Here is a 24597-nt window from a genome sequence, read left to right as displayed (position 1 = left end):
GAGTTCCTCTGTAGAGATGGGAGAACATTCCAGAAGGACAACCATCTCTGTAGCACGGCACCAATCAGGCCTTTATGGTAGAGCAGCCAGACAAAAGCCACTCCTCAATAAAAGGCACATGACAGCCCGCTTGGAGTTTGCCAAAAGGTACCTGAAGACTCTCAGACCATGAAAAACAAGATTCTCTGGTCAGATGAATCCAAGATTTAACTCTGTGGCCTGAATGCCAAGCATCACATCTGGAAGAAACCTGGCACCATCCCTATGGTGAAGCATGGTGTTGGCAGCATCATGCTGTGGGGATGTTTTTCAGCGGCAGCGGCAGTCAGGATTGAGGCAAAGATGAACAGAGCGAAGTACAGAGAGATCCTTGATGAGGTCCTGAGCGCTCTGGAGCAGGTTCTCAGACTGGGGCGAAGGTTCACTTTCCAACAGGACAACGACCATAAGCACACAGCCAAAATAACACAGGAGTGGCTTAGGGAGAATTCTCTAAATGTCCTTGAGTGGCCCAGCCAGAGTCCGGACTTGAACCTGATTGAGCATCTTTGTAGAGCCCAGAAAATAGCTGTGCAGCAACGCTCCCCATCCAACCTGACAGAGCTTGAGAGGATCTGCAGAGAGGAACAGGAGGCACTCCCCAAACACAGGTGTGCCAAGCTTGTACCGTCATACTCAAGAAGACAAGGCTGTAATCACTGCCAAAAGTGCTTTAACAAAGATCTGAGTAAAGGGTCTGAATACTTATGTAAATGTGATATTTCAGTTTTACATTTTTAACAAATTTGCTAATATTTCAAAAAACCTGTTTTTGCTTTGTCATTATGGGGTATTGTGTGTAGATTGATGAGGGAAAAAACAAGTTTAACAATTTTAGAATAAGGCATAATAAAATGTGGGAATATTCTAGGGATCTGAATACTTTCCACTCTATATTGTGGGTTAGGCCAGTTCTAACTATTTGGGGAGACCTCTTCTACGATATGTTACTCCAAATGTCGAGATATCCGATATAATCATTTGTGCCATTAATGACAAAATCATTCCAGACTGTGAAAATTGTGTGCGTATTCACAATATTATAGTCACATTCTCATTAAATAATATTTTGTATGGCGGGAAATAGGCTTAGTTAATTCATTTAGACTTCATTTTCAACATACTAATAGAGGCTAACAGATACATATGCGCAGTTTTGATTTGTAAAGTTCAAATAGAGTATAGTCTTCCACATCACTATAAATCGTCAATATCAAATATGATGTGATTAAATCAAATAAAAATCGTTATATCGGCCCAAACCTACACCCCACCCATCTGGAGTGAGAGAGAGTGATAAGGGCTTGGTAGTGCTGACAGAAGCCATGTAACCGAGACCCATTACAAGCAGGGTTTGCAATCTTGCAGTTGTCACTTACTTCAATCCTGGAATGTCCAACATATTTGTGAGGCCTGTCCAGTTTATATCCAGCAACTGGAAGAAAAAAAGAAAACATGCCTTGAATGACAGAGAAAAAAACTAAACGTTGATAAACCCATATCAGGAACACACGTGGACCACAAACACAAGTCATTTTATTTCATTGAATTCATTAGTCATTTAATTTAGAAAGTGACTCCAAAACTAGCTCTTGTCCTCTAAACGTAGGGAGAGCATTCTCACTAAGAGGGCAGCAGCCTGCTCCATGGAACTCCTAATCAATAAGACTCTGTTTCAGTACAATGCAGAGAGGACATGTGTATGGTGGGCAGGCTCTAGCTCTGTGCGTCTCCTGCCTTGGTCTGCATCACTCACTGGACTCCTAAGCACTGAATGATAAAGCTACTGCAGCATATCTTTATGAGGTTCTAATCCAGCTACTGTTCTCATCTAGCTAATGTTCGTCATAAAATGTCATGAACGGATTAGAAATGAGGACAGAAGAGACGGACCCAATTAGTGCAATAGTTCAAATTGTTACATACAAGTTTAACAAAGCAGAAACATTTGGAAAACTGAGAAAATCGAAACTAATCAATATTGATGAGTTAGCTCTGTTTTAATACGGGAAGCAATAGAGTAGGCAAATAGTAAATGGAAGTCCAAACAAAGAGAGTCATTTCAAAGCACTTTAAGATCGGTTCTCAGAGACTCATTATCAGGAGAAGAGGAATTTCCGATGGCTAAAATGCAGTAACTTGGAAGCAGTTCAACAGCTAATGAAAGCTCTCAGTCCGTGAGGAGTACAGTTTCCTAATGAAACAACAGCTAATGAAAGCTCTCAGCCCGCGAGGAGTACAGTTTCCTAATGAAACAACAGCTAATGAAAGCTCTCAGTCCGTGAGGAGTACAGTTTCCTAATGAAACAACAGCTAATGAAAGCTCTCAGTCCGTGAGGAGTACAGTTTCCTAATGAAACAACAGCTAATGAAAGCTCTCAGCCCGTGAGTACAGTTTCCTAATGAAACAACAGCTAATGAAAGCTCTCAGCCCGTGAGGAGTACCGTTTCCTAATGAAACAACAGCTAATGAAAGCTCTCAGTCCGTGAGGAGTACAGTTTCCTAATGAAACAACAGCTAATGAAAGCTCTCAGTCCGTGAGGAGTACAGTTTCCTAATGAAACAACAGCTAATGAAAGCTCTCAGTCCGTGAGGAGTACAGTTTCCTAATGAAACAACAGCTAATGAAAGCTCTCAGTCCGTGAGGAGTACCGTTTCCTAATGAAACAACAGCTAATGAAAGCTCTCAGCCCGCGAGGAGTACCGTTTCCTAATGAAACAACAGCTAATGAAAGCTCTCAGTCCGTGAGGAGTACCGTTTCCTAATGAAACAACAGCTAATGAAAGCTCTCAGTCCGTGAGGAGTACAGTTTCCTAATGAAACAACAGCTAATGAAAGCTCTCAGTCCGTGAGGAGTACAGTTTCCTAATGAAACAACAGCTAATGAAAGCTCTCAGTCCGTGAGGAGTACAGTTTCCTAATGAAACAACAGCTAATGAAAGCTCTCAGCCCGTGAGGAGTACCGTTTCCTAATGAAACAACAGCTAATGAAAGCTCTCAGTCCGTGAGGAGTACAGTTTCCTAATGAAACAACAGCTAATGAAAGCTCTCAGTCCGTGAGGAGTACAGTTTCCTAATGAAACAACAGCTAATGAAAGCTCTCAGTCCGTGAGGAGTACCGTTTCCTAATGAAACAACAGCTAATGAAAGCTCTCAGTCCGTGAGGAGTACCGTTTCCTAATGAAACAACAGCTAATGAAAGCTCTCAGCCCGTGAGGAGTACCGTTTCCTAATGAAACAACAGCTAATGAAAGCTCTCAGTCCGTGAGGAGTACCGTTTCCTAATGAAACAACAGCTAATGAAAGCTCTCAGTCCGTGAGGAGTACAGTTTCCTAATGAAACAACAGCTAATGAAAGCTCTCAGTCCGTGAGGAGTACCGTTTCCTAATGAAACAACAGCTAATGAAAGCTCTCAGCCCGTGAGGAGTACCGTTTCCTAATGAAACAACAGCTAATGAAAGCTCTCAGCCCGTGAGGACTACCGTTTCCTAATGAAACAACAGCTAATGAAAGCTCTCAGCCCGCGAGGAGTAGTTTCATAATGAAACCACAGTGCTCTCCAAAAGACATTCATTTGAATTGGTTCTAACTGACATTTCCAAAGCAAAGAATTGATTTATACTTTGTAATAGAACATGTTATCTACTTTCATCATGTCAAATCTTTGAAGACTGCTACAATGACCACTCCTGTACCTGGTAAGACAGTTATCACTTTGACCTGAACAGTGAACACGGACATAAACTTTAAAAACACAGTCTAGAGCGGAAAGCAATTTCTTGAGGAAAATTAGCATTCTCAAAAAGAATGCAATACAGTACAGGCCCAGGAGACAGACATAAGGCTTCTAAGATTCTCACTACAAAGGGCAAACTATACCGAATCAGTAACTGTTCATTCTGCACAGGTTTTTATGGAAGGGATGACTGTAGGCTGTACAGTATGTGGCAAGCATAGTCTGTATCCTAAATGGCACCCTTTTCCATATGTAGTACTTTTCAGTACTTTTGACCAGGGTTTTTACGAGGGAATAAAGTGTAATTTGGGACACATTCTTAGTGCGGATTGGATAACAAAACAAATACTGTAACGCCAACTAGAAGTTTTCAGGACAATGCCAGAGTCTGTGTGCAGCAACAGTGCACTAAAGCACCACAATACTACACAGACTGCAAAACCACTCAGCACAATGGTAAACATTTAGTAGGCTCAGGAATGAGTAGGCACTGGACAGTGTTCCAGGGACGTAAACGAAGGAATCAAACTCTGAGAATGCTATGTCGTCACAGTCTATGGGAACATGACCTGGCTAGCTATGTTACAGCGTTAGTCTGTGCACCCCAAATGGCACCCTATTCCCTGTATAGTGCATTACTTTTGCATCCATTTGGGATGCAGCCCATGTCTTTCTCTGTGCCAGTAACCAAGCCAGGAGTCCTGCCCACTGAATCATAGGGCACTGAATGTCTCCATCTAGGCTATGCTCTCTTACTTTATGAGTCATAGTTGCAATAAAGAAAATGTCATGATAGTTAAGCAATCTACGACTATTACCGAGCACATGAAAATAACTCAGGGTTCTCTGTATCTAGAAATAAAAACATTGACAGACATGGTGTTTGAATAGGGAAGGTCGGCCTAACCCAATTCTAGGCAAGGAATCATAGCATTGTCATGGTAACATTTCCTACCACATCATTTAGGATAGTCAAAACCTACTTACCATAAAAGGTCTTATTAGTCAAATCAAATCACCTTTTATTGTTCGCATCCACATATTTAGCAGATGTTATTGTGGGTGTAGCGAAATGCTTGTGTTCCTCGCTCCAACAGTCTACCAGTTGTCATGGTTACTAAATATAAGTAAACCAAACACGGGGTAATATGATGTCATGTCTCATGTGCCAGTGGTCAGGGATATGCCTCTGAACTGTGGGATGTGGGTGTGTCAGGGGACTCAGGGTGAGATTACATTTCTAACTTTGTTCACGTTTAAGCTGCTCACTTAAGAATATCTGCAAAGTTGAGCAACAGGCCATTAAGCAAATCAGAATGTCAACATTTGTGTGATTTAAGATGAGGATTTGACTTGTAGCGTACATAAGCAAGAATAAAGCTGTTCAAGTACACCTTAAAAATACTGTCTAAATGTGTGTGGCTATGGAACGAAAGCGCTTGATATAGCCTATGGCTAAATTCAGGCTTGTCAATCATTTCTGTTTGTTCAATTGTCAAAGGAAAATTTCCAGAGACCAGAGGTGACATTCAAACATGTATTCTCCCACATTCCAACAAGTAAAGAGCTGCAGGCACAAGCTTTGACACAATGATATTCTGACTGCGACACAGCAACATTCCTTCCCATAAAGCTCTAATATAACCTAGCCCTAGGCTACACAAGGTGAACAAGTCATGATGAGCTGTAGTATGATCATGTTATTCAACTTCTAAAATCAATCCAGAGATCTATGTCAGGATAAACTCCGGTATCCGGAATTCTGGTAACATGAGCCCAAGCCAACCCAGTAATGTTTAAATGAGAAGCATGCCTACTTGTTCAGAATACAACCAGGAAGAGTGAACTGAACCGACTTCACAGAGAACAAAGGCTGATTCACACCTACAGTGAGCTCCAAAAGTATTGTTTTTCTTTGTACTCCAGCAATTTGAAGTGATACAATGACTATCAGGTTAAAGTGCAGACTTTCAGCTTTAATTTGGAGGGTATTTTCATCCATATCAGGTGAACCATTTAGAAATTACATCACTTTTTGTCACTTACACAGTCCTCCCATTTTAGAGGACCAAAAGTATTGGGACAAATTCACTTACATGCGTATTTAAGTAGTAAAAAGTGAAATATTTGGTCCCATATACTTAGCACGCAATGGCTACATTAACCTTGTGACTACAAATTTGTTGGATGCATTTGCTGTTTGTTTTGATTTCATTTAAGATTGTTTTGTGCCCAATAGAAATTAAATGGTAAATAATGTGCCATTTTAGAGTCACTTTCATTGTAAATAAGAATATAATATGTTTCTAAACACTTCTACATGAATATAGATGCTACAATGATAACAGATAGACGCACAAATGTCATACCCATCCAAAATGCTAACGTCCTCGTTAATGTAATGGTGAGAGTTTATATGAATTTTGTTCTCACTCATTATTCACAAGCTTGATGTCGTCATTGCTTGCTATGAATATGGGACCTAATACTTCACTCTTTACTACTTGAATACACATAAGTGAATTTTTAACAACACTTTTGGTCCCCTAAAATGGGGGGGGGGGGGACTATGTACAAATAGTGCTGTAATTTCTAAACGGTTCACCCGATATGAATGAAAATACACTCAAATTAAAGCTAACCTCATAGCTATTTGGGCTCCCGAGTGGCGCAGTGGTCTAAGGCACTGCATCTCAGTGCTAAAGGCGTCACTACAGACCCTGGTTCGATCTCGGTCTGTATCACAACCAGCCATGATCGGGAGTCCCATAGGGCAGCGCACAATGTGCAGCCTTGTAAGCCAGCAGCATACCACCCTGCATACCACTGCTGGCTTGCTTCTGAAGCTAAGCAGGGTTGGTCCTGGTCAGTCCCTGGATGGGAGACCAGATGCTGCTGGAAGTGGTGTTGGAGGGCCAGTAGGAGGCACTCTTTCCTCTAGTCTAAAACATATCCCAATGCCCCAGGGCAGTGATTAGGGACATTGCCCTGTGTAGGGTGCTGTCTTTTAGATGGGACGGTAAACGGGTGTCCTGACTCTCTGAGGTCATTAAAGATCCCATGGCACTTATCGTAAGGGTGTCAAACCCGGTGCCGTGGCTAAATTCCCAATCTGGCCCTCAAACCATCACGGTCACCTAATCATCCCCTGTATCTATTCCCCCAGGTCTTTACTGTAAATGAGAACGTGTTCTCAGTCAACTTACCTGGTAAAATAACAGCTAAATAAATATATAAACAATTGGCACAGCGTCTTCTGTGTTAGGGGAGGGTTTGGCCGGGGTAGGCAGTCATTGTCAAATAAGAATGTTGTTCTTAACTGAGTTGCCTAGTTAAATAAAGGTGAAATAAAAAATGTATATAAATCCAAAATGCTGGTGTACAGAGCCAAAACATTTGTCACTGTCCCAATACTTTTGGAGCTCACTGTATATTGTCTTGTCATGCAAGGAGTGGCACATGACGCCTTACCCCAAAATGCACAACATAAAAACAGGACACAAGAAGGAACGTGAGATAGTGATGAAGGGAAGGAAGATCAGCTTGTGAGCATCAAGTGATGATGCTCTCATCATTTGTTGAAGACATGGGCAGGGCATTTATGATGATTTTCCTGTCTCCAGATATCGACACAAACGAGTTTTACTGCCTGCTCCATTGTTCTGACTGATATAAAGAGTGACTGGCACGTAGGCTGCACAGCGATACAAACCGCTGCCGGCTTTTATCTGGCGAGGCAGGGCAGGGCGGGGTGGCAGAGTGTGCGTGCACTTCCTGTGTGCACCACTTAGTCTTCAGAACAGGCCACACCACCACACTGTGCTTAGCGCTTACAGGAACAGACAAACATGAACAAGCAAGGGCTTCTGCACAGGCCCTGTCACTAAGCCTTCTGTACAACACTGGAACATACTGTACCTGGCTGTACAAACTAAGTCATAACTCCTTATCAACAACAACCAAGTACCAGTAAAAAAAAAACATTGATTATACAAAGATAACTGTTTTAACAACAACATTCAGTGATGTTTATAGATGAGAGCCCATGATAGGTATCTCACTGTAATTACATTGGGTTGAACAAATATCATCCATTAGTCAGTGGAAAGAAAAGGTGGTTTCCTCTTTGGTTATGACCGCATGGCAGGAGAATGCTGCAGCATCAAACAGTCCTGGTGAGGCCTTTTATCCTGGCTGGCTGCTCTGCTCTACTTTACTTTCAAACACACAGCCGCTACGCTACGTAGCCACAGCAACGCTGCTCACATTTACACCACACTCTTGGCACGCTCCTCCCTCACCTCCAGCTCAGACGGGGCACTGTTTACCAGCCAGTCGAATAGGCTGCCATTCCCCACTGATGTTAACTCTGAGAACAAACGTCTACACAACTCAGGGGACAGATAGACTGTCTGTCAGGGTAGAAGGGCAGGAGGAGTATGAAGGCACAACGCTTTACAGGTAATACCTTCTTCAAGGGGCGGTCAATTCAAAAACAAATTCAAGACAGGGTAGAGGGGTGGACGTTACATTCATTCTTAAGAAGGTCTCCATGACTGGACCACAGGTCAGAGGCCATTGTGGACAAGAACCATGTGCTCTATAGCAGTCTAGCCTGGTCCCAGATCTGTCAAGACAGCACAAACAGATCTTGGACCAGGTTAAAAACAGTCCAGTTGAGGAGAGATAGCAGAACTCCAGAGGTTAAAATAAGACTTAGATGGCTGACTGTCACTCTAAAGGACTGTCATTACACCCCAGTCTTTATCCCAGGACTTCTAACCAGGCCTCTGACTACATCAGGGGGAAATAAATGTGGCTCAGCCTCAGCCTGGTCTGTGTTTATAGGGATGATGACAGTCTCTATCCCTGATGCAACATATCTATTCAAACGGTACTGTATTATACTATGTAAGTGCATCACAGTTCTCAGAGTTAACATCAGTGGGGAATGGCAGCCTGATACTAACAGTGAATTGGATTATGTTTTACAATGAGCATACGGTTATAGACTGGCTGGGAAAATGCAGGATGCTATTGTAGTCATCAAGACTAGCAGGACTGGACTGTGTGAAGATTATCAAATTTAACTAAACTGGCAAGACATAATTCAACTCCGTTCACAGCATTGGTCCAACACTAACTGACTGTAGTTCATTAAGGGGTTAAGATGTATTAGGCCAAGAGGGGAGAGTTGTATGAGATGGTATAGACTGGATGTCCGGCTGACTTACCATAGACCTTTACTGAGTAATAACAAGGCAATGAGCATAGAGGAAAGTCTACATAAATCCTACCCAAAGAGAAAGACGCAGCCTCGACAGCATAAAGAGCACAGAGGAGGCTTAAGATAAAGCAAATCTGCTCTCCCCACCCCGACACAGAGGCAATATGACCGAGACACAGGGACGACATGACCCGAGACACAGGGACGATATGACTGAGACACAGGGACGATATGACCGAGACACAGGGACGATATGACCGAGACACAGGGACGATATGACCGAGACACAGGGACGATATGACCCATATCTTGACAATAACAGCACAGCAATGCTCCTTGAGACCCATAACTTCACAGCACTAAAAATAAGCACTAAAACATCTATTGTCAAAAAGACAAATGTCATGTGACTACTGGACTGGTAATCAACACCACCCCAAATTGGGTCTGTTTAAAATAAGACCTGAGCATTATTACCCATCGAGGAAATATATCCAAGCTATTGTACACCAGTTCATTATCTCTTCAGCTGTAATGAATCCGACAGGAAGCTACAGTGCCCCGTCATAGTCCTTTTACTGGAATGTAGCATCCTCCTAAGGGACCCCATATCAAACCCTCAATCTATAACACATGCTGACCCACAGGAAGACAGCTGCTAAAGAGCAGGGTATGGACTAAGGCTGAATCTCAAATAGCACACTATTCACTATAAATTGAACTAATTTTGTCTAGGGCCCATCAAAAGTAGTGCACTATAAAAGGGAATTGGTAGCCACTTGGGTTGGAAGCCTAATTATAATTAGGTTTGGTGGGAATGGGTTTTCTGGAACAGCAACTCAATACAACATCCTTCACATCCAGCGGTCTGCTGACCATTCCCTCCTCAGAGGTTCCAACCACTGCAGTAGTTCTAGAATAAGTCAAAATGGCTGCCAATACTTACAGGCTTCTTCAGGAAGAAAACTGACAGGGCTCCGATCAATGGCATGTCTCCGAGCAGGGGCTCCATGATGACCCTCAAGACACCGTGAAGCTGCAGAAAACATGCCAATCAGTGACTTTTTGATTGCAGATCATTGTAACATACAATTTATAGGTCTCTATCTTATTACATAGGAAACAACGGTACAATACACTTTTGATTAATCTATTTGACAAACTCTACATGACTGTCTTCTTGTTGTCTCATGGAAAAGTCTGACCTGAGTTGTATTTACTAAATGTTCCACTGCTTTTATTAGTATCCATCCTGACTGAAGTGACTCTTTGCTCAGAAATGTAGACACTGTCTAGAGCTACAAATTTGGTTGCAAGGACGAGCAATTAACATGAAATAGAAAATTGACATTTTCAATAACCATACTGCCATACTGATTCCCATACTGCTGTAGTCTTATTCTCACATTTACTCAAAACAGTGGCTTGGTCAGAATCAAAACAAAACATATGAGATTGCAGATTGCCACATTTAAGAGCTTCATTCTGAACAAAAATGGTTACAGTGAAAAGCCAGCCATCTATTAGGAGCCAACAAAACCGCATGAAATCTGGACTGATTCCAAAACAGCCAGAGTGGACACATTGACCACCTGAGACTGCCGTCTCAAACCTGGCCAATCAGAATGGGTTCACAATGATTACTGTAGACTACCCTGCATACAACTGTCTCTCTCTCTGATCAGCAAATATGCTGGTGGTTTGCAAGGGCAACCTCTTGTAATGTTGTATAATCAACCTTCACCCTTATCTATGAAGTGTCAACATATTATGTTAAAAAAATAATTGGAAAAAAAACTGTTAATTTTCATAATGCATAGGCGGTGGTTAATGGTTTGTCTCATGCAACAGACAGATTTTCATCAAGCTTAGGAGGTCTGGTATATCAACTGAATAGTCGGAGAAAGACACACCATTTCCCAATAGAAAGTAGTGTACGCATGTGTATGATATAAAAACATGACTACCTGTATACTTTTTATACCAGCTCTGCAGTAGTATTTCTTGATGTCAACATCAATCTCTGTATTTCCAACAAAGCTGAAAAGATTAAAAAATAAATATATATATATATATATTTTGTCTTGATATGTAATGATATAAAAAGGTATCTCCAAATAGAACCACAGTGCATGTGACTATACCTAATCTCCAGGTCCATTATAATCTGTCGTTTGTCCACATTCTCAGTGTACACTTTGACCCCGTTCACCCTTAGAGGCTGTAGAGAGAGAAGGAGAGAAAGATGGAGGGAGAGTGGGAGAGAGGATAGGGTGACAAAGCAGGACCCAATGGTTGACAGGTGCCTCTGTGTGCTCAAACCCAAACCGCTTGTCCAACCATACTTCAAGCATGCGTTTCCTGAGTTCCCTTACAAGGTTAACAAGTTTGAAAATTTACACACAGGAATAAATTGCTGTACATTGTTGATACGGATAATGACGGTAAACAACAAACACATATGAACTATATTATACAGAATAAACACCTACAACATATAAGAAGATATAGAACATTTTCCACACTGCTCGACATAACAGTGGGAACCTAACCAACAGTAACATTGACCCCAGAACTCATCACTGGAAACATACATGTATATCTAAATGCCTCAGTCTCACCTTGTCACCCATGTCGATCTTGGTGAAGCAGAAGGAGCTGAGGTGAACGTTAGCTCCCTTCACAGCCGGCTCGATGGTCTCTCTGAACAGCTTGTCAACAAACTGACAGATGTACGGCCACATCTGTTTCACTGTCTGGGGAGGGAGACAGAGAGGAAGACTCAGGGTTACACAGGTCATATTCTCAAAGCTCAATGTCTGACAGAGACACTGCATAGGTAATGGCCCTGTTCTCTGCATGGTTTGATTGAATAAGACTGAATTAAGATAAGAAATACTTTATTAATCCCAGAGGGAAAATTCTTAGCATAAATTTGTCATAGATAATAGGTAGTAAATGCCCTCATAATTGCCCAACACACATAACATTAACTCAACTGACACATCTATTTGGTTTGGGTGTGGCCCTAGTGTAGTTTATGGGCTCTACTTTAAGTACTGATGCATGAACTCCTTACCCCATAAACCTACTTCAAAAACAATAGCATCTATAACACTCCTGCAAAACAAATAGAGCTCAATCTCTCGTTTTATTATCTAATGTGTCTTTGAAACATTGTGGACTAAATCCCCATAAGTCTGGTTTTTACAGTAACTGTAAGAGTAATGACTCCTCCCAGTTCCTGGAGTTAGAAGGGTCCCCAGGGAGGCTGGTACTGGAGCTGGGTTAGCAGAGCTCCAGATAAGGGCCTATTTATAAGAGGCTGCTGCCCTCCCGCCCGCTTCCCTGCCTCCACACTGTACCACTTATCTAGAGCAGGGCAAGTGCTGCTGCCGGGAAAGTTGGTATTGGACAGGGTTCAAATACTACTTGAAATCAATTCAAATATGTTATCTGTGCTTGACTGAGCTTGCCTGGCTTGATAGACCAATACGATAGTCCCAAACCTGCAAAACCCCACTAATCTGGCACTCTCGGCAGGCTAGATCAAACAAAGTATTTGAACGATTTTCAACGCATTTGAAAGATCGTATTTGAACCCAGGTCTGGTTGGTGTACTGTAGGACAACGCACTGCAGTGAAGACGTTCAGTACCTTGTTGAGCCATTCCACTCTCTCCACATCTGGAAAATGAACCTGGAATGAAGAGAATAATGGATCAGTTCATATTCGTTCAATATGTGAGCGGTGTGAAGAGATGCTGTGGGGTAGATGAAAACAATGTCACAATGTCATTACAGGTTGGTCAACAGTTTGACATTAAAACAGACCTTCAATAAAGACTATAGGGGCAATAGACAGTAACGCAACTGACAGATTGACAGGATCAATCAAATAAAATCTGTCACATTCTTCAAAAAAACAACAGGAGTAGACTAACAGTGAAATGCTTACTTACGGGCCCTTCCCAACAATGCAGAGAGAACAAAAAGTTACATTAATACAAGGAATACATACACAATGAGTAACGCTAACTTGGCTACATAAACAGGATACACCTGTACCTTGAGTTGTATGATGATTGTATACTACTAATACAGTCTAATTACACCTATATGAAACAACATATCACCTTGGTTTGGTAGTAGTGTTGAATGGTGCTAAACGCGCACGTCTAAAGCTCAAAGGAAAGGGCTGATTCTGTGCATTGATTCAAAGACGAGGCTGCAGTATTTGGGGGCTGACAGCATGAGAACAGCACCAAGCCGCTCAGAGATAGCTGAGGCAGGGAGTCTACTGTGACAGACAAGCGGTTGGATTTACATAACTACCAGACAGACAGAGCTTCTGCAGGCAGGCTTAGGCTGAATCCCAAAGGGTACACAATTCCCTAAATACAGTGCATTCGGAAAGTATTCAGGCCCATTTCATTTATCCACATTTTGTTACGTTACAACCTAATTCCATAATGGACTCAATAGTTTTCCCCCCTCATAAACTCTACACACAATACCTCATAAGGACAAAGCAAAGTGTTTTTTAGACATATTTGCAAATGTTTTAAAACTGAAATATCACATTTACATACAGTACCAGTCAAAAGTTTGGAAACACCAACTCACTCAAGTTTTTTTTTTTTTTTTTTTTTACTATTTTCTACACTGTAGAAAAATAGTGAAGACATCAAAACTATGAAATAACACATGGAATCATGTAGTAAACAAAAAAGTGTTAAACAAATAAAAATATATTTGAGATTTGAGATTCTTCAAATAGCCACCCTTTGCCTTGATGACAGCTTTGCACATTCTTGGCATTCCCTCAACTAACTTCATGTGGAACGCTTTTTTAACATTCTTAAAGGAGTTCCCCCATATGCTGAGCACTTGTTGGCCGCTTTGCCTTCACTCTGCGGTCCAACCCATCCCAAAACATCTCAATTGGGTTGAGGTTGGGTGATTGTGGAGGCCAGGGCATCCGATGCAGCACTCCATCACTCTCCTTCTTGGTCAAATAGCCCTTACACAGCCTGGAGGTGTGTTTTGGGTCAATGTCCGGTTGAAAAACAAATGATAGTCCCACTAAGCGCAAATCAGATGGGATGGCATATCGCTGCAGAATGCTGTGGTAGCCATGCTGGTTAAGTGTGCCTTGAATTCGAAGAAAAAAAAAATCACTGACAGTGTCCCCAGCAAAGCACCCCCATACCTCTTCCTCCATGCTTCACGGTTGGAACCACACATGCGGAGATCTTCCATTCACCTACTCTGCGTCTCACAAAGACACGACGGTTGGAGCCAAAATTCTCAAATTTGGACTCAGACCAAAGCACAAATTCCCACCAGTCTAATGTCCATCGCTCATGTTTCTTGGCCCAAGCAAGTCTCTTTTTATTGGTGTCCTTTAGTAGTGGTGTCTTTGCAGCAATTCAACCATGAAGACCTGATTCATGCAGTCTCCTCTGAACAGTTGATGTTGAGATGCGTCTGTTACTTGAACTCTGAAGCATTTATTTGGGCGGCAATTTCTGAGGCTGGTAAATCTAATGAACTTATCCTCTGCAGCAGAGGTAACTCTGGGTCTTCCTTTCCTGTGGCAGTCCTCATGAGAGCCAGTTATCATATCATATGTGGAAAATAGGAAAAACCATGGATAGAAAAACCATGAGTAGGTGTGTCCAAAGTTTTTACTGGTACTGTAAGTATTCAGACCTTTCACTCAGTACTTTGTTGAAGCACCTTTACAGCCTGGAGTCTTCTTGGGTAGTGCACTACAAGCTTGGCACACCTGTATTTCGGGAGTTTCTCCCATTCTCCTCGGCAGATCCTCTCAAGCTCTGTCAGGTTGGAAGGGGGGCATTGCTCTACAGCTATTTTCAGGTCTCTCCAGAGATGTTCAATCGGGTTGAAGTCCGGGCTCTGGCTGGGCCACTCAAGGACATTCAGAGACTTGTCCTGAAGCCAGTCCTGCATTGTCTTGGCTGTGTGCTTAGGATCATTGTCCTGTTGGAAGGTGAACGTTCACCCCAGTCTGAGGTTCTGAGCGCTCTGGAGCAGGTTTTCATCAAGGATCTCTGTACTATGTACCGTTCATCTTCTCCTTGATCCTGAAGAGTCTCCCAGTCTCCCAAACTCCAAGCGGGCTGTCATGTGCCTTTTACTGAGGAGTGGCTTCCATCTGGCCACTCGACCATAAAGGCCTGATTGGTGGAGTTCTACAGAGATGGTTGTCCTTCTGGAAGGTTTTCCCATCTCCACAGAGGAACTCTGGAGCTCTGTCAGAGTGACCATCGGGTTCTTGGTTAACTCACTGACCCTTCTCCCCCAATTGCTTGGCCAGGTGGACAGCTCTAGGAAGAGTCTTGGTGGTTCCAAACTTCTTCCATTTAAGAATTATGGAGGCCACTGGGTTCTTGGGGACCTTCAATGCTGCAGACACTTCCCCAGATCTATGTCACGACACAATCTTGTCTCTGAGCCTTACGGACAATTACTTCAACCTCATGGCTTGGTTTTGCTCTGACACACACTGTCAAATGTGTGACCTTATATAGACAGGTGTGTGCCTTTCCAAATCATGTCCAATCAAAATAATTTATCACAAGTGGACTCCAATCAAGTTGTAGAAACATCAAGGATGATCAATGCATTCAGAGCTCAATTTTGAGTCTCATAGCAAAGGGTCTGAATACTTACCTTATTTACGTATGTTTTTTATTTTTAATACATTCGCAATTTTATTTCCCGCTATGTCATTATGGGGTATGGTGTGTAGATTTATGAGGAAATGTTTTATTCATTCCGTTTGAGAATAAGGCTGTAATGTTAAAAAAATGGGGGGAAAGTCAAGGGTCTGAATACTTTCCAAATGCACTGTAGTAGTAGTGATGAAGTGTTACTAAAACTAGCATTGATGTGTATGTTTGGCTCATATGTAAGTCTCAGCATGACTCCCTGTCAAAATAAAGGTTAAAAGGCCTAGTGCAGTCAAAAACGTGATATTTGGCATCCCGAGTGGCGCAGTGGTCTAAGGCACTGCATCGCAGTGGCAGCTGTGCCACTAGAGATTCTGGGTTCGAGTCCAGGCTCTGTCGCAGTGACTGGGACACTCATGGGGCGGCTCACAATTGGCACGGAAGGGATGTCCTTGTCCAATCATGCACTGGTGGGCTGGGCGCAGTACACGCTGACACGGTTGCCAGGTGTACGGTGTTTCCTCCGACACATTGGTGCGGCTGGCTTCCGGGTTAAGTGGGCATTGTGTCAAGAAGCAGAGAGGCTTGGTTGGGTTGTGTTTTGGAGGACGCACAGCTCTCGACCTTCGCGTCTCCTGAGTCTGTATGGGAGTTGCAGCGATTAGACAAGACTAACTATCAATTGGGTAGTTAGAATAACCATGAAATTGGCGAGAAAAAGGGGTAAACATTTTTTTTAATTAAAAAGTGATATTCCTGTGTTTATATACACTGAGTGTACAAAACATTAGGAAGACCTTACTAATATTGAGTTGCAACCCCTTTTGCCCTCAGAACAGTCTCAGTTCGTTGGGGCATGGACTCAACAAGGTCTCAAGAGCGTTCCACAGGGATGCTGGCCCATGTTTTTAATCCCAGCCCCCGTCCCCGCAGGAGACCTTTTGACTTTTGGGAGGCCGTCATTGAAAATAAGAATTTGTTCTTAACTGACTTGCCTAGTTAAATAAAAGGCTAAATAAAATCAAAATGTTGACTCCAATGCTTCACACAGTTGTGCCAAGTTGGTTGGATGTCCTTTGGCTGAAGGAACATTCTTGAGGCACACAGGAAATGGTTGAGTGTGAAAAACCCAGCAGCATTGCAGTTCTTAACACACAAACCAGTGCACCTGGCACCTACTACCATACTCCGTTCAAAGGCACTTACATCTTTTGTCTTGCCCATTCACCCTCAGAATGGCACACATACACAATCCATGTCTCAAGGCTTAAAAATCCTTCTTTAACCTGTCTCCTACCCTTCATCTACAATGATTGAAGTAGATTTAACATCAACAAGAGATAATAGCTTTCACCTGGATTCACCTGGTCCGTCTATGTCAGTGTTCCCCAACTTGCAGCCCGCGAGGCAAGGTGGTTTTATTTGCCCCCTTCCCAAGTTTTCTGAGTCAAAAGAAACATTTTGTTGGTGTGGAATTTTCATTGTTGGACATAAGAATAAAAACACCAGGAAATCAGCTCCAAGTGATTTTAATTTAAGAAAGCCTTCCCATGCATAATTGAGACATGATAGTATACAAATGTAAGCAAGGTTTGACATTATTTTGTTTTAGTGAAACATTACATCTGTTTGCAAATTGACCACAAGAAGCCCAGTCTACAAATTAGAAGAAAAAATGAATAAAATGGTCCCGCGGCTGAATCTAGTTGATGATCCTTGGTCTATGTCATGGAAATAGTCCCTAATGTTTTGTACACTCAGTGTGTTTCCACACGATGAGGTTGGAATAATCATGAGAAATTGGGAAAATGATGATAATGCCCTTGTTACGGATACCAGTATCCTGTGTGTGTATCCTGTGTGTGTGTATGTGTATCCTGTGTTCTTTTCTCTCCTTCTCCCCTCACAGGTGAAAATCATCACTCCACAATCAGTCACCAATCCAATGATCAATCAGAACACACCCCTTCCTGTTTCCTACCCTATCACAGTTCCTTTCCCTTGGTTTAAAAACCCTGTCAGTTGTTTGCTCTTGAGCTCAATCTCTCTGTAAATGCCTTGTCTGTAGGTCTCTGTGTTGCACTCTCCCTGTGTATTAACCTCTCTTTTGTTTGAGCACCTCCATAGCACTTTGTCCTCACCTGTGAGTATTGTTTTTGGTTATGGTGTTTGTTTGCTGGTGGGAAAAGGGGAAACCAAGACAAGTCGCCCATGGGCATACACTACCCGTAGGTACACTTTGTTAAATACACTAGTTAGAACTGGGCGGACCACCCACTGTATTTTGGTTAGTTAGTTAGCTGTTGTTAAAGTAGGATAGTCTAGCTCAGGGGTGTTTTGGATACTTATTGTTCCTTTCCTTAGGTCCAGCTCAGCCCCTTTTCCTGCCCCCCCCCCCCCATTACCGTGTGTTTATTAATAAACCCTGAGTTTGATGGTAGATTTCAGTTGTCGTGGTTATTTCGTTCACACTTTTACATTGTCACTATAATTTGCATGAGTTATGTTATGGGTCTCATTACCATCCCCCTAGACTGTCGGGCCAAAAGGGATTCGTAACAGCCCTTTTTAGTGTAAGAGCTGTTTGAAAAGACCACCTTTTAATTTCAGCCAGTTTTGGTCTGCCTGGTGACAACACCAGTAGGTAAATTCATTAAAGAGCTCCAAACCACTCTGCCAATATCAGCTTGTTTTCTGTTTCCCCCTCCCAACTCAGACCACTCCCAGTCCTACCAAATTCTTGCTTGATAAATTGCTCTCGCAAAGAAGCTATTTTTATTTGGCTGTTAGATCATGTTTATAAAACGCAATACCATGAACTCAAACCCAAATTGCCTGGCCTAAATCTGCATAATATTGTACAATGACATTTCTTTGTTTTCCTTGACAACTCCGATGCTGTGACACAATAAGGAAACCGATTCATTTCACAGATAAAAATAAAGAGTTCACCCTTCAATTACATGTTGCCAGACCACTTTTCACTCCTTTTTAGGGTCTGTAGAACAGAGGTTGCCTAGCAGCATATTCCTGCCTGCCTTGAGAGTTAGAGATCCCACAGCTAGTGGAAAAGAAAAGCAGAGGTTCACAGTAATTCCTCACAGGAGGAAAGCCAGCAGCTCTGACTCATTGTCAAGCTATTTCCTGGTTTGACTGAACAGTTAGTCTGATGGAATATGGTTTCCAACCAACAGACTCAGTGTGTCAACATTAGTACCCCGGACAACACACCACAGTTAACATAGTAGTCTGAATAACAGAAAACTGTCACAATGCAACTGCTAAAACTTTCTGATTCTGAACAGAAACTTGTCAGATATTTAGAAGGCTCCTTCAACCCTGACTAATCTTAGCCAGTATGAATATACTGAATAGCTCATGGAGCTGTGTCTTATCAATGTATGTAAATATAATACAAATATCATATCTCAGCAGCCATGAAGTGGAGCAATGTGGTCATCCCTCTCCTTATGACAGCTCATGGGAGAATCAAGCTGGGATGTTTCCCAAATGGCACCCTATTCCCATATTGTGCATAGAGCCCTGGTTAAAACAAGTGCACTATATAAGGAATAGGGTGCCATTTGGGAAGAAGCCCTTCTGACAGCCCTTCTGACAGCCCATGGGAGTCGTGCTGGACTGGTGGAACCACAATCCCACAGAACAGCTGTTTAGAAATCCAGACCAGGGCAGCCAGATAGGGGTCATCGCCTCCTTCACTCACACACAAACACTATGCAATACCACGCTAATCAGTGCACATTTACCATTAGAGGAATAATTTGAGTTTACAGTATATTACAAGTTCATTTTTGTTATACAGTGTAACAAAAATGAAATTGTAATATTGTATAGGGCTAGACACGGCAATAAACTGTCTTGCTCTCACCAGCTATTTACATTTTGTTGGGTAGAAGAGAACATGTGACTGGTGTTGCCCTCAGAATAATGAATTTGTGACAGAGGTCAGTATTATTATAGCCTAGTACGAACCATCCTGATCTCGCGAGCTTAAGACGAGGCTAGTATTATTACATCAGATTATTTTGGTGAAGCCATGGCAAAGGTTCTAGTGCCCCAACTCACACACACTCATATATTCTGTTCTGTTACAAGGTCATAAGTCAGTAGCCCTAACCGTGTCAGAGGCATTACAGATCATCAGGTCAAAAGTGACTGCTCAACTTCCAAGGGAGATTCTCATTTGTCCTCATTCCTCCATGACCCGGAAACCGATAAGTGGTTGAGGAGAGAGTCAATTTGTTTATAGGCGAACAAATGAGGTTGCTCCCCTCCATTACCTACTTCAGAGGATTCACAATAGTATCCTCACGGCAGGTAGGACAGAAGTGTTTTATAATCATCCACATCCCCTTTAAAATCAGCTGTTGTCAAAGGCGAAAAGCAAGCACACATTTACAAGTTTTACGCTAATTATCCTTTTATCTATAAAAAAATGCCTTGCACAACTACCTACAGAACATTTGTTTATCATTTTATACATTTTGTTATTCCACCCCTGTAAATGTAATTTGCCTGATGACGCACAAGTGGAAAAGGAGAGCCATAACATACAAGCACATTTGTTTCCTCTATTCGATTACATTTTTCAAAAAGAGGCAAGGACAGGAAGGAGTTCGCAAAACCAATTAAGAATCTTCCCAAACTCAATCAGAAGGTGCACATTCAGCAATTTCTGTACCGTGGAAAATAGTCAGGCCAGTCGGATAGCAATATATCATTGGTGGACGGTCAATAGCGCAGGACAAGACATACTATATCACAAGACAGTTGTTCCCACCTATATTTAGGCCCTCAGGGTGGGGCGGAACCCATAATCACCACAGGAACCAAAGAGCCATTGTGGGGAGTATCAAATCACAGGCAGAACTTCACTTCATTACATGGTAACAGAATTATGCCGAGATTGGTATTCATTTTAAAAATAAAAATCTCAAAGAAAAACCACTGATTTAACAAAATCATACAAACGCTATGCACAATGAGTACTTATCAATTTACACTAAAAGTTTTAGAAAAACACATTTACAGGAAGAACTGTGCAGATAGAGTTTTGTAACAGAATACAACTGAGGAAGACTTTACCATAATTCTATTACCAAATTTTGCATCCGTATAATTTTTCCAGTAAATGTTTTTTTAAGCAGCAAATAGAGTTGTATGGTTTGTTAAACGTTGAAATCAATGGTTTTTGTTTAGCAAACATTTTAGAGTGAAAAATCTGACTCTCGGTGGAATTGCCCAGTATGTACAATACCGTGCCATTAGAGCAACGGGAGTAGAACGAGATCACACACAACATAACAATGCATTCGGAAAGTATTCAGACCCCTTGACTTTTTCCACATTGTTACATTACAGCCTTATTCTAACATGTATTAAATAGCCCCCCAATCAATCACCATACAATACCCGATAATGACATAGCAAAAATAGGGTTTTAGACATTTTAGCACATTTATTACAAATAAAAAACTGAAATAACACATTTACATTAGCATTCAGACACTTTACTCTGAACTTTGATGAAGCACCTTTGGCAGCGATTACAGCCTCGGGTCTTTTTTTTTATTTTACCTTTATTTAACTAGGCAAGTCAGTTATGAACAAATTCTTATTTTCAATGACGGCCTAGGAACAGTGGGTTAACTGCCTGTTCAGGGGCAGAACGACAGATTTGTACCTTGTCGGCTCGGGGATTTGAACTTGCAACCTTTCGGTTACTAGTCCAATGCTCTAACCACTAGGCTACCCTGCCTCCCCGGTATTGGGTATGATGCTTCAAGCTTGGCAAACCTGTATCTGGAGAGTTTCTCACATTCTCTGCAGATCCTATCAAGCTCTGTCAGGTTGGATAGGGAGCGTCACTGCACAGCTATTTTCAGGTCTCTCCAGAGACGTTCGATAGGGTTCAAGTCCGGGCTCTGGCTGGGCCACTCAAGGACGTTCAGAGACTTGTCCCAAATGCCACTCCTGCGTTCTGTTGGAAGGTGAATCTCTGCCCCAGTCTGAGGTTCTGAGCAGATTTTCAAGGAGCTCTCATCTTTCCCTCGATCCTGACTAGTTTCCCAGTCCCTGCCGCTGAAAAACATCCCCACAGCATGATGTTACTACCACCATGCTTTACCGTAGGGATGGTGCCAGGTTTCTTCCAGACGTAACACTTGGCATTCAGGCCAAAGAGTTCAATCTTGGTTTCATCAGACCAGAGTACCTTGTTTCTCATGGTCTGAGAGTCCTTTAGGTGCCTTTTGGCAAACTCCAAGCAGGCTGTTTTATTTATTTAATTTAACCGGGTAAGTCAGTTAAGAAAAAATTCTTATTTACAAACCCTAACCTATGGCACTCCCAATCATGGCCGGTTGTGATACAGCCTGGAATCGAACCAGGGTCTGTAGTGACACCTTTAGCACTGAGATGCAGCGCCTTAGACCGTTGCGCCACATGGGAGCCTGGCTGTCATGTGCCTTTTATTGAGGAGTAGCTTCTGTCTGGTCACTCTACCATAACCTGATTGGTGGAGTGCTGCATAGATGGTTGTCCTTCTAGAAGGTTCTCCCATCTCCACAGAGGAACTCTGGAGCTCTGCCAGAGTGACCATCAGGTTCTTGGTCACCTCCCTGACCAAGGACCTTCTCCCCTGATTGTACAGGAAGAGTCTTGGTGGTTCCAAACTTATTCTAATAAAGAAGGAAGGATGGATGAAGGCCACTGGATTTCAATGCTGCAGACATTTTTTCGTTCCTTTCCCAGAACTGTGCCTCGACACAATCCTGTCTCGGAACTCTATGGACAATTCCTTCGAACTCATGGCTTGGTTTTTGATCTGACATGCACTGTCAACTGTGGGAACTTCTATAGACAGGTGTGCCTTTCCAAATCACGTCCAATCAATTTAATTTACCACAGGCGGACTCCAATAGAGTTGTAGAAACATCTCAAGGATGATCAATGGAAACAGGATGCACCTGATCTCAATTTCAAGTCTCATAGCAGGATCTGAATATTAATGTAGACATGGTATTTTAGTTAATTATTTTGTATACATTTTCAAAAATGGGGGATAATGTAATTTAAATCATTTTTAGAATACGGTACTATGGTAACAAAATGTGGAAAAAGTAAAGGGGTCTGAATACTTCCCAAATGCACTGTACTGTATACAGACAACCCAGGAAAGGGATTTAATCTTACGATAGATAGTAAGATAGCTAATTTAACAAGGATCTAAATCACCTTGTAAAACTAACTTCACATAGGTCTAAGTGTCCTCCCTTCCACTTCAGTGACAAACTTTAATTTGTTTGCTTAAGTTACTGATTTGCCTGCCTGCTTAGAAGACACTGTGTGACACACCTCTGCTCTTGGTAAGTCACAAAGCACAGTGCCACAAGCTAACAATACAGGCCTAGCAAATAGAACATGATAGACCTACTGGATCGTTTGAAATGTGATACAAATATCTATCCGTTATCAACTCAAATTCAAGCTTGTAAAAGCTTAGAGATGCTTCCGTCACAGCTCTCTATTTTGCTGTGTGTGTTTTCCCGACGTCATCCATAAACTCGTCACAGTCACATGATCCAGTGAGTGAGCACTGATGACTTGACTGTCCTTTTCAGTACCTGACAGTCTCATCACTCCCATGAGAGGAGACTGTGTGTGGAGGGGGTCTGGGTCATGCAACAGCAGTACACGACTTCTGTTTGAACACACGACTGCAGGTTTGAACGAGTTAAACAGGGCTTATTCTCTACTCCCTTTAGTCAGAGGCAGAACTCAAGAGCACAATGCTCTGTTCAACAGTCATTGCTCCCATGAGACTGAAGGAAGTCACGGTCATAAAACAGCACAGGACCTGGATATTTGAAAGAATCAAACAAGGCCTATTCTCCCTGTAGTCAGAGGCAGAGCACATTATTATTTTTACATTCCACTGGACTGATTGGCACACCCTTTGGCACATCACTGAGGGAGACCCCATCCATGGCCATTATGACACACCATTAGAGAGCATAACAGAACGAGAGAAACCTCTACTCCATATAGACCATTTGACTAGACCCGTGTTTCCAAACTTGGTACACGGAACCCCAAGTGGTGCATGTTTTGGTTTTTGCCCTAGCACTACAAAGATGATTCAAATTATCATCCAACTTGAATTATTTGCACCCCTTGGGGTCCTGAGTACCGAGTTTGGGAAACGCTGGACGAGACCTATATTTTGGAGGATGTATTTTGCTACACTAAGTTTTTTTCTCCTTGACAGTTTGACCTAATTACAGTCCAGCGATCCTGTTGTAAAAGAACTGAGGCCCAGTAACCAGGGACAGACAGGCCAGTCATGACCGGATTTATACTGACCTGAGCTCTGCCCTCAGATATCAATCGTCTGTCTTTTAGAAGGTCTCAAACTTCGAGTGCAGTGTACATCATCTTAACATATTGTTTAGTGAAGACAGAAAGCTAATTTGCCAATCTTCAGATTGCCAACTACTACCTGCATTGTTTTTGTGCCTTCACAGAAGGATAACATAATATGATAACATAAAGCTTCATAGTATAATAGCAATATTGTAATATGTTAACATGATATTCAAATGTACTGTACATATACACTACCATTTAGTTTGGGGTCACTTAGAAATGTCCTGTTTTTTTTTTTTAAGAAAACCACATTTTTTTGTCCATTAATATAACATCAAATTGATCAGAAACACAGTGTAGACATTTTTAAATGTTGCAAATGACTATTGTCGCTGGAAATGGCTGATTTTTTTATGGAATATCTACACAGGCGTACAGAGGCCCGTCATCAGCAACCATCACTCCTGTGTTCCAAAGGCACGTTGATCATTAGGAAACACTTTTGCA

General features: G+C 42.1%; 1 protein-coding gene across 3 annotated transcripts in view; it reads right to left on the bottom strand.

The window, feature by feature from the left end:
• Nucleotides 1–24597, bottom strand: part of LOC135558656 (extended synaptotagmin-2-B-like) — a 46322-nt gene that overhangs the window by 18712 nt on the left and 3013 nt on the right. For 2 of the 3 annotated variants that reach the window (XM_064992654.1, XM_064992655.1), the window contains exons 3-8: nucleotides 12663–12704; nucleotides 11627–11761; nucleotides 11150–11226; nucleotides 10973–11045; nucleotides 9952–10041; nucleotides 1419–1474 (exon numbers count right to left, since the gene is read on the bottom strand). In XM_064992654.1, coding sequence (XP_064848726.1) covers nucleotides 1419–1474; nucleotides 9952–10041; nucleotides 10973–11045; nucleotides 11150–11226; nucleotides 11627–11761; nucleotides 12663–12704 — 473 coding nt within the window. Of the gene's footprint in view, nucleotides 1–1418; nucleotides 1475–9951; nucleotides 10042–10972; nucleotides 11046–11149; nucleotides 11227–11626; nucleotides 11762–12662; nucleotides 12705–17056; nucleotides 17145–24597 lie in introns of all 3 variants that reach the window. The other variant, XM_064992656.1, reaches the window with a different exon arrangement.

This window comes from Oncorhynchus masou, chromosome 17 (genome assembly GCF_036934945.1).
Source record: "Oncorhynchus masou masou isolate Uvic2021 chromosome 17, UVic_Omas_1.1, whole genome shotgun sequence".
Classification (NCBI taxonomy): Eukaryota; Metazoa; Chordata; class Actinopteri; order Salmoniformes; family Salmonidae; genus Oncorhynchus; species Oncorhynchus masou.
The sequence above is the reverse complement of the archived record's forward strand: the minus strand, read 5'-3'. Positions and strand labels throughout refer to the sequence as shown.